Raw genomic sequence first — 17089 nt, 5'->3', positions numbered from 1 at the left:
CTGCGTCCGCCAGTGATTTAACTAGAACTGTATGTGCGGCTAAACTGTTCCAAAATGACTGGCACGGGCGTGGGGCCGCACATGCAGTCCTAATTAAATCATCGACGGCCGCGGCTTGTCTTATAGATCGGGCAACGGCTGCTGGTAATTTGTGTTCTGTACCTATAATCAGGTTCCTGAGTGAGGCTCAGACGCAGTACGTAACACGTCTCTCTCTACCCCTACGGAGCAGAGCATGAAGACAAGCGCCATTGCAGGCGGGCGCCGGGAGGCATCACAGTGTGGTTGCTGCAAAAAGTCCACACATCAGCAGATTTACAGAGTGCTGCTGTTGCCAGTCGGAACCTGGTTCAGCAGCCCTCAGGATAGGTTATAAACATTTTGGTTGGGGGGACTGGGAAGGAAGGAAGAGGAGATAATGACTGCTGAGGGGCAGGAAAGGAAGATAATCATTATCTCCTGTCCCCCTCCACCCAGTATTAATTATCGGATACCTTTTTGTTATTAGAGCTACAAATATCACAAAATTATGGATTTTTCGAGAAGTGACACACCACCCGTTATGCTCATTTTTTTTAAGTCTTGTGACACACCAAGCTCAACAGATTGGCCATCACTGGTACATGTAGTACTACGTCATTTCACTGAGATGTCTAATTATGCAGCTGCTGTGATATAAAAGTCAGCATTCATTTTTTGTCCTAGAAAATTCATCCTGTTGTGTATACAAGTGGGGGGATGGGTTGTTAACCTCTTAGCGACGAAGGCCAATTTTTCAAATCTGACTATTTTCATTGTTTTCCGGTGATGCTGAGATTTTTTTGTGACACTTCTTGTTAGTGGTAACCTTAGGTTGATATGTTTTGTGCTTATTGATGGAAAAATTGGAAAAGCAAGAGACCTTTTGATTATTTTTTTTTAGCAGTTTTGAAATTTAAGTCCCTTTAAACTAGAGTTATCTTACGGATATAAGAAAACAAAAAGCGCAAAAATAGGGTCTTATCTGTGATATATGATGAATCTGCGATTAAGGTTTTGCTCACCTGGGGGGGCTGTCAGACACAACCACTATGAAGAATCTTGGAAAGACTGCTGCTGCAGCCCCCAGTATCGAGGATACTTTGTGATTGCAAATAGTGGTGGAAAGGGTTAAATTGTCGCGCTGCTGTGCAATAAAGATGAGTGCTGGATCTTCGATATGTGACTTTATACAACGCGTTTCGGAGCAACCTCCTTTATCAGGATCATCATCATGTGATAATCCAGATGGAGAGAGTTCCGAAACACGTTGAATAAAAGTTATACATCGAAGATCCAGCATTCATCTTTATTGAATAGCAGCATGGCAATTTAACCCTTTTCATCCCTATATTTACCTTATGGCAGCATCTTTTATATTGTATATAAAATTGGAAAAAAAACAACTAAGTGGCACTAAATAGCACTCCTAAAAGAAAACTGCTGACTGGAAGCTTAACCCTTCAAGTGCTTCACAGTATTTAAGTGGAAGGAAAAACATTTTTTTACAGTAAAATATGGCTAATACTCTAACAGGTCACTTATCATTTGGCCTTTGATTGCCATGTTAACGCTCAGGACCACAAGATTGTAATCACAGGGTGCTAATGAGATTAAAGGGCCAGACACCTTCCCTCTGTTAAAGATCTAGATGCTGCTGCTGTTATTGACAGCAGCATCTAAATGGGTTAAAAGGCCACAGTCGATGCTAACACCCATCTGTTACGTCACCACCGGAGTCCGCTCCAGCGACGTTTACTCTGATCGCCAGGCGACGCCGTATTCCTGCCATGGATGGTGCTGGTGATGGGAGAGGAGTCGATTCCAGCGGCGTCGGTGGGCGCAGGCTCCGCTCATCCATTGGGCTGGGTTATCTTGTGATCTGCAGTACCAATGGCTGACTATAGGTGGCGTGTGTCTTCCAGCTGAAGTTACCGTCATTCAGCTACAGCCAATGGGAAGACACCACACCCTTCTTAATTCCCCTCCTGTCTGCTGACCACTGCCAGAGATAGTTCTGATATTCTGGCTCCTGTTCTGTTTTGTGATTCTGGTGTTCTGACTTCTGCTTGTTTCCTGACTACCTCTCCTGCCGTTTATGTACCTCGCTGCCCGATCCGGATTTGTCCTCTGCTACATTTTCTGATTACGTCCTTGCCTACCGATTCTGTCCCTGTTCCGCAATTCCTGGTTTGATCCTGCGTGACGACTACTCTCTCGGACTGCTGCCTTCCACAGGTAGTGATCTCCAGGACCCTGTGTAATTCTAAATCCCTGTATAGGGGTTAAAGAGTTTCAGGGTTCTGGGGGTCCTGCTTGGTGAGTGGCTTCCCTCTATCCTGTCCATTAGAGCCGTCTGAGTCTGTGGATCCAGGCAGGCGTTACACCATCATGGCTGATGCAGAACAATTCCTGATGACACCTGCTGTATTTTCTTCTATAGGCATATGTAATTCTAGTATTACTCAGGTCAGTAAAAAGACATGTTGGCAGACATAAAGAGATTAAATATGAAATGAATGTCTTATCTACAATGCTAATAAAAGGCACTGTAGTCTTGACCTCATCCCTGCCATTTTTTTCTATTCAGACATAACCGAAAGCATGGTGGAAAATATTCATCATTCATGTGAATCCTAGATTAGTAAATAATGTGAATAATGGTTCCTATCAATCTTGCAAATTGGAAGTATTGTACGTAGAGCAGAATTACAGGAAATTGTTTTATCTGCAATTCATTTTGTTTCCAATATCCCCAAATACTTTGATTTACTGAGTCTCTGCAAATAAGAACAACTTTCAGCTCGAACAGAAAGATTGTGTGGAATTTATTTTCTGTCCGGGCTGTCAACAAGCTGCAAACTGCGATAAATGGTGCCTTATAGCTTGTTGGTGGGGTAAACAAGGGGAGATTCGACTTATCTAAGGTTGAAGTTGCTCTTGTTAATTCAGAGAATAATCACTGAAGGTCTTTTTGACATAGATCAACTGGCGGCACAAAACAACCATCAATTGGTAAATTTTTACCGATCAGGCAGACCATGGTAATCAATACACACTGAACAATCCATAATAGATCCCTCAGTGCACATAGGGTGCCATACTTCTGTACAGCGTGAGTTCTGTTTACACAGGACTATGTGCTGCCGAGAACAATTTTTCTCTTTCATTAGTTGATTATCTTGAAACAAGTGTTAAGAACTCATTCACAAAAATCTTTCAGTGTTAATGTACCTTAAGGGTTTAAAGGGAACCTGTCACCATGCATGATGCGTCCTACGTCATCCACACCAGCCAGCATCGAGGTCTTGCGCAGCCGCACTACAATACTATTATCTGCTGCGTCATGCACCCCGGCTTCAGAAGAAAGAGGACAAAGATGGCTGAAAGAGGAGGCGCCGGCACCGGAGAACGGAGACACCCATCTGACCAGTCTGCACCGTACCGACTGTTTAGGTGAGTATTATAAAGTCCTTTTTACGTTCTAATCAGCGGCCTGGGCTCTTATATACAGATTGTTAGACTGTTGTATATAAGAGCCCACTGGTGGTGGCCTGCGCCAAATCTGGTGACAGGTTCCCTTTAATCACAAAGACGTAATTGATTCTATTTTTTTTTGTGTTACATATGACAAGATTATAAAAACAACTTTCACCAAGGCACAATGCCATGTCTGTCCATGTGTTGTGTCTGGCATTGTAGCTCAGCTCTTGAAGTCAATATGAAGGATCTATAGTTGTTTGGTAAAAGTAAAGAGTTGCAGGTAGATGACGTAGGTCATGGCTTGCCTCACTCAGGAAATGTATTCACTGCATTCCGAGCTGTAGACTCAGTTTTCCATATCGGCAGTGGCAGAACCTCTACTGTAAATACTTTGGACAGGTTCTTACAGTCGTTTTTGTAATTTAAATGATATGTCTCCTCGGCTTCATGAGAGCATCTACCTTTAATCCTGACTGCCATAAAAAATTAATACAGCCAGGCCAGTTTAAGGGGTGTGTTGCTCTGACTCTTCAAGGAGGCTGCTGAATTCATGTTAGATATGTGGATGATTTCGGAGGGTTTATGATTTTGCGTAGGTCATATGTAATAGGTCTAACCTGACCTAATTACAGATGAGCAAACCCAAACTATAAAGTTTTTGTAAAGTCTAAACACAGACTTTATAAAAAAAAATCATTGTTTAAGTTCGGATGCTTTATGTATGCTAACCACTCAAGCGAGCAGCGCTGTGATCAGTTATGCTCGGTGCGTGACCCAGTGTGAACCACTTGCAGTCTCTGAGTGGCTCTCACTGGGGGTAAAAACAGTGTTATCGGATGTAGTGTATACAGAAAAAAGATGGAAAAAAACCTGCTCTCCACCGCAAGGGCTCTGTTTATGGCTGACTGTGTGTGGGCAGACAGCCAAACTGCCCGGTCAGTAGCTTCCAATGAGGTTCAGGTCCAGAACCGAACTCTATCTAAAGTCTGGTTAAACCCACAAAACCCGAACATCCACAGATTTTCTCTCAAGGCCTATTAGCAATCAAGTCTAATTGTGTTTTTTCTTTCCATATTGAATAGAGGAAGAATTGTAAGGAACGCAATAAAACGTATAAAAAATATTTTTACTTTTCTATGATAAAATGCTGGTAAATGCAGTATAATCTGTCCACTGTCATACCAGACATTATAAGCTCAAAATTAATGTTGATGTGCAATGCCTGAGTTTTGGGGAGATTCAGAGCACTTTAGGGAAAAAAAAGAACTTAAAACTGGTTTTGGATGAAATGATAAACTATGGAGAGTAGTTGGAAGAAGTAAATTTAGCCAGCTGAGACAGAGGACTTGCTGACTAAAGATGATGTATCACCTTGACAGTTCTGCACAAAATGGACACTGGGAAGACACAGATGGAATATTACATCTTTATTTGGTGAAGCGTAGTGTTCTTTATTACTTTTTCAGAATTTGGATTATTTGTTTAGCCTGTTGCTCATTTCTGTAGACATCATCCTGTACTTTTGACCTTGACAACTTGACAAGCAGCATAGTGGTCCTTACAAATTTTTCACTTGCAGTAGTCCATAAATCTACTATGGCTGTTCTTTATTGTTTTCATGTGTACTTGGGAATGATACCTATTTGTAGGCTGCATGCCAGTTGTGTTCATCTTTCTATTGCTATGCTGTCCAGCACTGAAGTAGTACAAATATTCCATGTGTCATCATTTCTGGTAAATTTATGGACATCATAATAGATAGAAGAACACTACGGGCCTAGGAAAGACACACCAGCTTGTTTTTATTCTGGTGGTTCTTAATTCTCATGTAAAAGCATAAATTATCGTAGGCAGTATTTTAAATTCTTAAATCTCCATTGATTTGAGAACAGAAAGTCATTTTTGCAACGCAAATAATTTTTGGAGTTATCCTTGGTTCTTCTGTGTTTTTGTTTTTTTTTGCATTGCACTTGTAGTGTTAAAATTGAAAATGACAAGAAAACAAAAAGCCCATCATGTAACCGTCTAGACCACCACTGAAGGGTGTCGGGCGGATTGTCTATACAATTGTATTAAGTTACGTCCTCTTCAGGTTTTATCCTGCGAACATGTTGCGGTCTCACATAACATGGATAGGATTTAAAGCTCCCTTGCTTTCCATTCTGCGTTCTGATGGAGTAGAGAATGACAGACTGTTCAGGGATTTTATTTTCAGTGTCTCAGTGCAGACACCGAGCTGGCAACACAAGAGTTATAATAGCGTTATTCGGATTGCAATTAATTACTTGCCTGGGTAACTGCCATTGCCTTCTGCATGTAGATTTAGGTGTATGTGTGTGTGTAAGAGACAAAAGAGGGGGAGTGGAGAAGAGGCTGGATTTCATTTTTTTTTCTAACTTACAGCCAGTGACGTGAGATATGCCTGGAACGATCAGGCAGAATGAAAACAGTAGATTTGAAGATGCTGGCACAAGCAGCCTTGTGCATCTTAAGCTAATGCTGATCATCTCTGCATTGCAAGCTGCTCATGTAGAGTTCCTTTAGAGCGGTCTCCTAAATAACTAATTTGCTAAGGAGTAAATTGTGCCTTTTTGCACCTCTTTATTTTCCTGCACCTAAGCTTTCCTATTACCTTTCGGAAATGATTGGAGTTAACAGCGTCCAAAGCACAAGCAAGGTGCGGGTGAGAGCCACAGGCTCCGTGAAATATGCCCGGGAGGAATCTGTCCGACGTCAGTCCCACAGGTCCAAATCCCTAAAAATATCCCATTCATCTGAATTCTCAACTGGACATGTCAAAGAGAGCAAGGTATAGTAACTTGCACGTCTACCACTTCGGAAATGTCCGCATGCCTTTTATTGAATGACCAGATCAATTTGATGCATTCTTTTCTATAAATTTCTTCACATCATGACTCCGACATGAATGTGTAGATCTGGACATGGGCAAATCTCAGAATATTGATGTTAATGTGTGCAAAATTGGCTTTAATTGGTAATATTGTAATAGCCGTGATTAACAATATATGGGCAGGAAAGGCACATGTTTAGCTTTCTCCCCACGTTCAATCGATTTCTGCATGTTCAATACTACAGAGCTTTATATGTGTCATCTCCACCAATGCTTGGTCCGTTAGTTTTACTACCAAAATACTAATTAGTGTATGTCATAGCGGGGAGCACATAATTATGGTATATTGTTATCGTCAATAGAACAATATTCTCTCTCATGTGAATGTAAGTAATTAAAACCAAAGTAGTCGTAGATAAAATGATTCTAAGATCTGTTAATTATGTCAGTGAGACACATAGCAGTGCGGGAGGAGGTGGGGGGTCTCTGGTGTGGAAATGCTGCATGTGCAGACAGAATGGTGAATCTTTTTCATGGGGGTATCCGAACAGTCCTGCGTCTATTATCATCAAAACTGTTCACTAAGCAAACATTGGGCATGTGAACATGCATGCAATTAGAGGGAGACATGTACAGGTAAATCATGAAGACGTAAAACCATGAGGAGCTGTTTGAGGCATTACAGACTGCCGGCACACTGTTTGCAGACGGGGGCTACTCCCTTTTATTTAAGGCAAACAATTAAACAACTCATGAATTAGGATCATTTTGGATTTTTATAGGGTGTGCAGATGAACATATAATTAGTTGGTATATATTAGCATTGTGTTGAATTACGATGTGCCTCTGAAAATGTCTTTTGTTATAGGAGATGGTTAATTCATGGAAAAGCGAAGGCACTGGATCATCAGATTGAATAATGTGGTTATTTGTACTAACAAGATAATGCCGCTGACTAACCTACCCCTAGGTGGTTGTGCTTGTTAAAAGCTGCCTTTTGTAAAGGTCACCCACATCCTTTTTTTTTGTTATTGGGCACCATGGAAGTAAAATGGCCACTGGGCATAACGCAGCTCTGGCAGTTAGTTAAAAGTATTAGTGTCATTGAAACAAAGTATTATTGTTGCTTCTTCTTGGCAACCACATGGCTATATGCGTCACATGGCAAAATAAAAACATCTCCAGAATGTACGAAATGGAGAAATCCCCAGAATGTGAGCACATGCCAGTGAACACCCTGCTGTCCCCATCTGGAGAGTCGACAAGACCTTCACTACAGAAGTCATTCTTGATGATGAATGCCTTTGTCTTAAAGTACCATACAGTTTCATTAAAATGATATAAATTGTTACCAAACAATAACAAATTTAATGGATTTGTTCCTTCTGAGATTTCAATATTATGTTAAGCTGTCAATGATGTTCAATCAAATAAACTGTTTTTAGTGTCTTGGTTAACGAAAACTGGTGCATACCTGCCTTTACCAATGATGTTGGTGGATCCGTTATGATCCTTTTAATTCCATAAACCAAATTATTATCTCCATTTGAAGCTTCATATTATGACCACAATGTCATCAAGGAATTACTTTTGAAAGGTCAAGACAAGGCACAATAGGTTCATCAATAATGTTGGTGTTTTGTAAAATATGGCTGGACAATATGCCAGCTTTGAGTTTTCATATGATGCCTTGGTTGAATATGTCATCACTTTAGTGTTTTGGAAAAATAATGGTGATCATAAATTCTGATGGGATAAGTCACCTTGAAATTGCACACCCTTCATCTGGCTGATAGACCATAAAAGTCCAATTTTTCATTTTACCGTATTAGTAGAGGACTGTTCAGTGCCTTAAGCCAAAATGGACACTTATCCTTAATCCTTGGGTCCTGGGATACAATTATGATGCTGAAAACATTTTGATATTTTCAGCAATGGTGTAACTTTAAGAAGTTGTGTGAAAACAGACATAGCTAAGCCTTTGTACATGAGAGATAGGAAATCTAAAAACAAACTAGTATTATAAATGTTAAAAAACATGACAAAAAAAACTATTTGAAAGGTGGCAGGCCTTGTAATGGGGGATATTGTCTTGCAACATTGAAATTCTCTTATGTCTTTAGGTTGGAGAACCTTGAAGAAATTGTAGTGACTATGTCTAATACACTAATTTTACTCATTTTTGTACCTATCCTGATTTACAACATTATTTTTTACCAACCATAACCATTCTTCACGCTCTGATTTGTGTGTGCAATATGGGAAGAACATAATTAACCTTGATAAGCCATAAGCACATAAATATTACGTTATAAAAACTGGGTATAGATGAAAATTTTAGGTTCCCATAGAAAATAAGTAGGATTTACCCCACAAAAACCAATAATCACTTGGCGATTTATAGTGATGATCAGCGTGTGTACCTTGGTTCTCAATGAAGCATTCAGCATCTGACCCTTGCTCTATTCAGCACTTTGTATTTCAGCACAGGGAATGTGTACCTGCAGATCTGTAGAGCGGTCACAACAGTGTAATGTCACCTGTATAGAATACCTTGCTTATATCGTAATGGGCCTGATGAAGGTGCTGCTGTAAAATCTATTAGGTTAGTCTTTTAATATTTGAACTGTACTTTGAAATATGGACATTATTCATTAGCCGCTCTCACATCTCAGCTTTGCTCTGCTCAATACTCTATATAATATGATGTCACTGTGGTACCACAATGATGGTATAACACTCGACATGGAGACTGTACACCTCGCTTGCCATGCATTTACCATACGGTACTGTGCAAACGTTTTAGACAGGTATGGAAAAAATGCTGCAAAGTAAAGGTCCTTTCAAAAATAGAATTTTGTTTAGCAATTGACAAATGCAAAGTGAATGAACAAAAGAGATCAAATCAAATCAATATATGATGTGACCTCTCTTAGACTTTAAAACCGAATCAGTTCTTCTAGGTACACTTGCAGTTTTTGAAGGAACTCAGCAGGGAAGTTGTTCCTAGCATCTTGGAGAAATGACCATAAATCTTCTGTAGATGTAAGGCTATGTGCGCACGTTGCGTATTTGCATGCAGTTACGCTGCGATCTGCACTGTAGCGTAACTGCATGCGTCCTGCGTCCCCAGCATAATCTATGTAGATTATGCAGGAAACGTGCGCACTTGGCGTATTAGAGCACAGCGCTTTGGCTGCTGCCCGAAGCATGCGTTCTAAGAAGTGACATGTCACTTCTTTCCTGCGCTCTGCCTGTATCCCCCGCTCTGTCTATGGGAGGGGCTGCAGTCAGAGCGCATGAAATCGGCTTTTTTTTTTCATTACGGACTCTTTGTGCAGCGATTTGAAGCGCACGTGTGCTGTTCAAATCGCTGCAGAAATTTCTGCAGGGACAAAGGCTACGTGCGCACATAGCCTTAGGCTTGTACAAATACTTCTGTCTCTTCATTCAATCCCATACAGACTCGATGATGTTGAGATCAGGGCTCTGTAGGTCCTTATTATCAATTCCAGGACTCCTTGTTCTTCTTTACTCTGAATATAGTTCTTAATGACATTGGCTGAATGTTTGGGGTCATAAATAAATTAAACTGCTCTGTGATGCTACCACATAAAGGATAAGTATCTGCCTGTATTTCTGTTACAATGAGTTTGGGATAATGGGGAACTGGGGCCAAGAGTGTATTGAAATTACAGATAAAGTCAGACAAGGAAAAAAAACAAAACTATCACACAGGATAAGACAATAAGAGATTTAGCAGAAAAACAAGAGCAGTAAGGAAGTACAAAGTAACAGGGGTATACTCCACAACCGCCTCAAGCAAAAAGTAACAACTAAGCACAACTTGACGTATCTATAAGGGATAAACGGGTCTCCAGTGACAAACTTCCCCTTAATTTAAACATATTAGTAACGACACAGACTCCAACTTTATTGCCGAATGGCCACAGCTTTATTCAACAGTATATATGTACCAAACTTGTGGCTCAACATGCCACCCCATTAACACCTGAACCTGTACATATATACCTATTCTCCACAAAATGACACCTGATAGGTCCATCCGAGAGCCAAACCATCATTCCTATCCCCCGGCCGTAACCTCCAACCGGCCCAGGGGACCACCTCGGCCGTGACCAACCGACCCGAGGTGTAGGGTAATTAACGTTCCATTGTTAATTACCCCTCCCCAGAACCTGCAGGACCTCCGCCTACAAGTTCCCATCCAACTCAAAGCCACTCCCCCTGAGTGGCTTCATACCAACAAACCTACTGTCGGTACACCAAACCTCTCTGAACGGACCTATCACCCCGCCACAGACCGGCCAAGTGACACCTTACTTGGCCCGGGCCCCCCACACCCCCAATGCTCATTCTATTCCATCCTTCAAACCCAACGTCCACAAATCCAACCGCCATCCGTGAGAATGGACCCCATCACGCCTCAAATACTGCTCGGTGGACTTCTCCAACTCCTCGAATCGAACCACCAACCTCCGTTCCACGCTCCAAACCTGCCAATCGCCCGGTTCCATTTTTTCCCAGGCCCTGTTAATCCGATCCACTCCTAAAACGCCACTGCCTTCGGGCTACCATATCGGACCTCACAATCACAATGCCATGGAACGCCCTCCACAAATGAAGTAAGTCCAACTTGCTCTCCCTTTTAACTCTCACGCCGTCCACACTCCAAAGTCATTCCCCCGCACATGCAGCATTAAAACAACAGGTTCCTTGTCAATCCGGCTATAATACACCAATTCAGGGCGAACTCTACTCCAAGTCATGCCCCAAACTCCGAGCCATTTCACACGGGCTTCGTACATCGCCGCTCCGCACGAAGAGACTGCCCACCAAACCATCCTCAATAAAGGACCCCCCCCTGTCACCAAACATCACCTAATCAGATGTGGTCTAATATACAAACGAAACCTGGAGGAATCCCAGCTCCCAATCCACCGGGTCCAATCCTCACTCAGCCCCCCCACGTAGCCGCTTCGGTCGCTGCCCCAATCCGAAAGGAGTGGGACCCATAATCCCTTGGCTACTCCCCCGGCCCTTACTAAAGCCGTCTTCAACACTGCCATACTGGAATCACGATAAGGCAGATCCATCCACATGTCTAAAGAAACACCGGGGTAGCCACCCCACACCTGCAAGAATTCCGCCACCTGAACCACTGGGCATAGGTGGTGCCCTGGCAATTCAAACAATGTCACCAGACGTCCCCCACCTATTTGGTCTGTCTATCGAAAACCATACCGGCACTCGCGCCATCCTTACCAAGCGTAACAACCTCTAATAACAGCCCGCCTACCGCATGCCTGGCAGGGCTACCAAATTCTCTGATGCAGAAAGCCCCGAAAATGCCAATACGAAGGCAACCTTAAACAGCCTCGTACCTAATCGGATGAGCATATATCACCCAAACACATCACCAACCAATCAACGACGGAAACAATAGTGGCCGTCTCCTGTCTCGCGACCACGCGTCCTTTGAAAACCCTTTATCCCCTACCGCACCAGAAAATCCTTTGCCACGTCCCGAACCCCTTGCATTTTAACAAGAAGGCCAACACCGCCCAACTTGTAATCATCACCGAAACGGACCGGCCTGCTGAAAAATCCCAGCTAATCAATGACAAAACCCCCAGCACTCGGCCTGTCTAACCAAGCTCCATAAAATCCGCCTTCTCCAATTCCTCCCATTCCCGCCACACAGCCTGGTATCGTCACAAGTAGCCTCAGTCACCGGTCTCCTGATTCCCTCAAATGCTACCCGACGCCAGGTCACACAGCCATGCCGGGCATAGTTCTCCAACCTTGTCCGCCCCTGGCACCAGTCGCCTGAACCTGTGGGACTGAAACCGAGAGCGCATCAGCCACTTCACTTTGCACTCCGGGCACATGCTGCGCCACCACGCACCTGTTGAGTTCTAAGCAACCCAACACCAGATGTCTCAAGTAGCACACCACCGGGGGCGATTTTGACGACCATGAATTGATCGAAATACACCACTGCCATGTCATTACAATGCACACCAAGCTTCTTGCCCGCAAATTCTGGGCCCCAAAACTCCATCGCCACTATGATGGGGGAACATTTCCACCAGCGCCAAATATGTCACAAACCCCTTTTTCCACCCAAAACCGTGGCCATTAGCCCACAAACCAATGCGTCCTAAAATTGCCCCAAAACCTGATGCCCCCGCCGCATCAACAAACAGTTCCAGCTGGCTATCTGATACTGCCCTGTTCACCCATAACGTCCGTCCGTTGTATCATTCAAGGAATGCAGCCCCACACCAGCAAACCTCCTTTCATTGTCATTGTCACTCTGACAAATAATTTGTAGCAATCACCCCTGCCATTGCGCTTGCCAGACGCCTGTTAAATATTCGCCCCATAGTCCTAGTGCGACCGGCAAAATTCAACTTCCCAAGGACCAACTGAAATCCTGTAACCGCACCTTCTTAGCCCAGTGCAACAACTGCACCGACACCTTCAAAACACGCAGCTCGTCCTCCGGCAATCGTCATTCCATAGCCACCGTGTCAATTTCAATGCCCAAGAAACACAGGGACGTCACTGGCCCTTCTGTCTTCCCCCGTGCCACCGGAATCCCAGGCTTCCTGCAATGCGTTCTCATGTAAATAACAGCAAGGAACAAACCGAGGAGCCCACTGGGCCCACGCAAAAGAAATCATCCAAATAGTGTATCCCTGAGTGGACACCCGCCACATCCCTGACTACCCATTCCACAAACGAACTGACGCTTCAAACTAAGCGCACGAAATAGAACAACCCATGGGCAGGCACTGATCCACATAGTATTGCCCATCCCACCTGCACCCCAAAGGTGAAAAAACTCTCCGGGTGCACCGGAAGTAACCGTAAAGCTGCTTCCACGTCCGCCTTGGTCATCGGGGCCCCTTGCCCACTACCCACACTAACTCCAACGCCTTGTCAAACGATACATAACAGACCGCCGGCACTCGGGTGAAATCCCGCCGTTCACCAACAACCCAGCCGGGTAAGAGAGATGATGAAGGAGCCGATACTCGTTCGACTCCTTCTTGGGTACCACTCCCAGCAGCGAAAACCCTCAAGTTGGGGAGTGACGGGTCCTGGACCAGAACCCGCCATCCATCCCGTTCCACCTCCTTCTGCAGCCTTTCCGTCACCACCTCCGGATGTCCTTTTCCGGACCCCGAATTACCCGGGCGAAACACCGGCGCCCCAAAATCAAACGGAACCCGGAAACCTTCCATAAAACCCGTAGCAAACAGCTCCGCCGCCCGGTCATCCGGATATCTATTTAAATAGGGACGCATCCCTCGACCCTCACTAGCGTCCTCCCCGTTACCAAAACCTTCCCCCGACTTTTCTTTCCCCCTTTGAAACACCTGGCCAAAGAGTGGGAAACCTCCACAACCGGAACACTCGTGTTTGAACTGACACGCTGCCCCCAAACTTACATTGCCCCTCATTAAATTTCCAACACGCCCCTTTCTTTTTTCCAGCCAAAGACCCGCCACTCGCACCCGGGCCCCTGGCACCACCTCAAAAGGGGTGCGCCGGAGCCGTTATCAAACGCATCCCCAAAACATATATCTTTGTGTTCCCACCAGATGCCCGGCCGCATAGCCTTCCAATGCCAGTTAGTAAACGTCCTCGGGATCAACCTACACCTCCCCCTTTTTTTTTTTTTTTTTTTTATCCTCCTTATCTTTCAGATTCACTTGCCTTCACTGTATCCAAATTAAACTTTTCCAAGGGAAGCAGTGAAAATATTTCCCCATACTCCCCTTTTCTTATCTACTCCCTCACCTCCTTTTTTAAATGCACCCCTAACGGACTCCCAAAGCACCCGTAACTTCGCTCCGTGCCCTAACATCCAAACGCACAACCTCATCATCCTTTTCCACGTCCTCGCTAACCAACGCCACGGCCGCCGCGCCGTCCGCCTGACCCGCAACAACCGCCGGCACAACCTCCTAAGTCTCTACCTTGCGCACCGGTACCACCGGCAGCCACCCCGATCGTGGGACCCACCCACTCCCCCCGCCAGGGACCCAGGCCCGCTTCGACCTGACCGCTCAGCCGACAATCCCTGCAACACCCCTAGCAGCTGCCCCCAAAACTCCACCCCGGGTAACCCCGACTGACCGACCGCACTAAACCCCCGGCAAACCACTCCCCGCGGTGGAACCCCCGTCCCCGCTAACACTACCCACAACATTAAACATATTGGTTGTTCTCTCACCGGGCTGCCTCTGAACCGAATCCGGAGCAGCCGTACCGCGAACATCCTGCTGCCGTTCATCCGTCCTGCTGCCTCCTTCGGTCCTTCTTCCTCGCCCGAATAAGAAGAGCTGCTGAAGTCCGCTGGGGGGACCAGCGAGGGGACAGCCCGCACCTTGCGGCCGTCAACCCCCACGGTCACCGCACCCTGCTCCTCCGTGCACCTCCTGTTTGTCCTCTGTTTCATGCCGCGGCGCGGCGTCCTGCCGCCATCCTTCTTTGCTGCCCCCGCCTGCTGCACCGCTGTAATCTCTGTAGCTCCCGGTGGTCCCCCTCCCTGCCGACTGCAGGAAGGCCGTGCCTCTCCGTCCGGATGCCAGGAACACCCCCCAGCCTGATCCCTGCTGGGAGGTACCGTAATAACAGACCGCCGCAAGGGCCCTGCCGACCGCATGACCCTGCCACCAGCCCCCTCCGACTACCGCTCCGATCCGTGCCGCCCCTCCATCCATGCTCTCTCCCCTGCCGTCTGCAGGGAGTCTCCCCGTCCGCTCTGTGGTGCCGGGCGCCACCCCCAGCCCGCACCTCACTGGGGGCTGCCGCTGCTCTGGTCCGTGGCCGTGCAGGCCGCAGACCGGAAGTAGGCCTCGCATAAGCTCCGCCCACCCCCGGCCCGCGGAATCTCCGACGAGGATTCCTCCCGGCGGCCGGAGACACGTCTGAAGGTGAGGTGCACTCCGCTGCCCCGGAGGGTCCCCGAAGGGGCTCCTAAATCTGTCTTCTCCCCCCCCGACGGGGGAGTAGCGCTCCGGCGGTCGCGCCCGCCGAGCGCGCAGCGCAGGTCCGGGCGCAGGAGCAGAGAAGCCGCTCCAGCCCCGCAGACGCGTCCTCGCAGATGTCCTCAGATGCCCCCCCCCTCCCCAGCTCCAGCACCGCCACCATTCGTCAGTCAGGGAGGCAGCAGCGCAGGGGAGACACGCTGTCTGTAGGTCAAAAGGGGCAGTGACCTCTGCACAGCCCCCTTTATACCCACACACCAACCCTCCCATATCTTGTCCCTCACCCAATCCCTTTTCCCGACTCTCCCACCAATCAGGCAGCCCCTATGTGTCTCCAACCTTAGCACTTAACTCTTTCCTACCCTAACCCTCCCGATCGTCATGGGCCTGTTCACCCCTATGGGGCTCTCTGGCCGTCTTTCATCAAAGAGAGTCTAGGACACCACAACTCACAGACAAGCACAGAATACACTATCACTGGCATGGCTAGAAGACTGTGAGCCCTCGCGGGCAGTGACCTCTAGCCTCCTGTACCAGTCTGTGCCTTGTATTGTTTAAGACTTGTCCTTATTATGTATACCCCTTTGACATGTAAAGCACCATGGAATTGATGGCGCTATAATAATAATAAATAATAATAATAATTCCAATTGTATGAATAGATAGGGAACAGATGTGATGGGTCTCCCCACAACTTGATTAAAGGAACAAGTGTTGATCCCAGACAAACCATTTGGCGGAGTGTCAGAATTTGCAATCTGAGTCCAATGTGGCCATGACAGTTAGCAAAGTTTGTGTAAAACTCTGTGTGACAATTTCTCAGTATTGAGAACACATTTATTCTGACCAAATACCCAATTTGATTTGTTGAATTAAAGCCCCTAATTTGCAAGGAACCTCCATCGTGCTTCACTAATGTCTGATGACACTCATTATTGTAACAGTATCCAACCTTTTATGGAACAAACTGTCAAATCTGTCAGCCTAATATTTTACATATTGATTCCTCAATCCTAAGTACATGCTGACTTTTTGCACCCCAGTTCCTATGTGTAACGCCTGCCTGGATCCACAGACTCAGATTGGCTGTAATGGACAGGCTAGAGGGAAGCCACTCACCAAGCAGGACGCCTAGAACCCTAAAACCCTTTAACCCCTATACAGGGATTTGGAATTACACAGGCCCCAAGGTGATCACTACCTGTGGCAGGTTGCAGTCCGAGAGAGTAGTAGTCAGGCAGGGTCAAACCAGGATTGCGGAACAGGGACAGAATCGGCAGGCAAGGATGTAATCAGAAACAAACAGAGGTCAAAACCGGATCGGGCAGAGAGGTACAAAAACAGCAGGCAGGAGACGTAGTCAGGAAACAAGTGGTAATCAGCACACGAAATCACAGAACAGGACGGAACAGGAACCATAGTTTTCAGAACTATCTCTGGCAGAGGTCAGCAGACAGGAGGGGCATTAAAAAGGGTGTGGTGTCTTCCCATAGGCTGTAGCTGAATGATGGTACTTCAGCTGGGAGACACCTGCCACCTACAGTCAGCCAGTGGCACTGCAGATCCCCAGGAAAGCCAGACCAGTGAATGAGCGGAGCCTGCGCCCACCGGCGCCACTGGCATCGACTCCTCTCCCATCACCAGCACTATCCACGGCGTCGCCTGGCGATCTGAGTAGAAGTCGATGGAGCGGACTCCGGTGGTGACTTAA

The 17089-nt window shown here is 46.1% G+C and overlaps 1 protein-coding gene across 5 annotated transcripts in view; it reads left to right on the top strand.

Moving 5' to 3' along the window:
- Positions 1-17089, top strand: part of PSD3 (pleckstrin and Sec7 domain containing 3) — a 926316-nt gene that overhangs the window by 679076 nt on the left and 230151 nt on the right. Inside the window, exon 1 of one of the 5 annotated variants that reach the window (XM_075352483.1) lies at positions 5912-6310. The exons of the other annotated variants lie outside the window; for them this stretch is intronic. Coding sequence (XP_075208598.1) covers positions 6143-6310 — 168 coding nt within the window. The 5' untranslated portion in view covers positions 5912-6142. Of the gene's footprint in view, positions 1-5911; positions 6311-17089 lie in introns of those variants that run through there. 5 annotated transcript variants of the gene reach the window in all.

Source organism: Anomaloglossus baeobatrachus, chromosome 1, assembly GCF_048569485.1.
Source record: "Anomaloglossus baeobatrachus isolate aAnoBae1 chromosome 1, aAnoBae1.hap1, whole genome shotgun sequence".
Taxonomy (NCBI): domain Eukaryota; kingdom Metazoa; phylum Chordata; class Amphibia; order Anura; family Aromobatidae; genus Anomaloglossus; species Anomaloglossus baeobatrachus.
The sequence above is the reverse complement of the archived record's forward strand: the minus strand, read 5'-3'. Positions and strand labels throughout refer to the sequence as shown.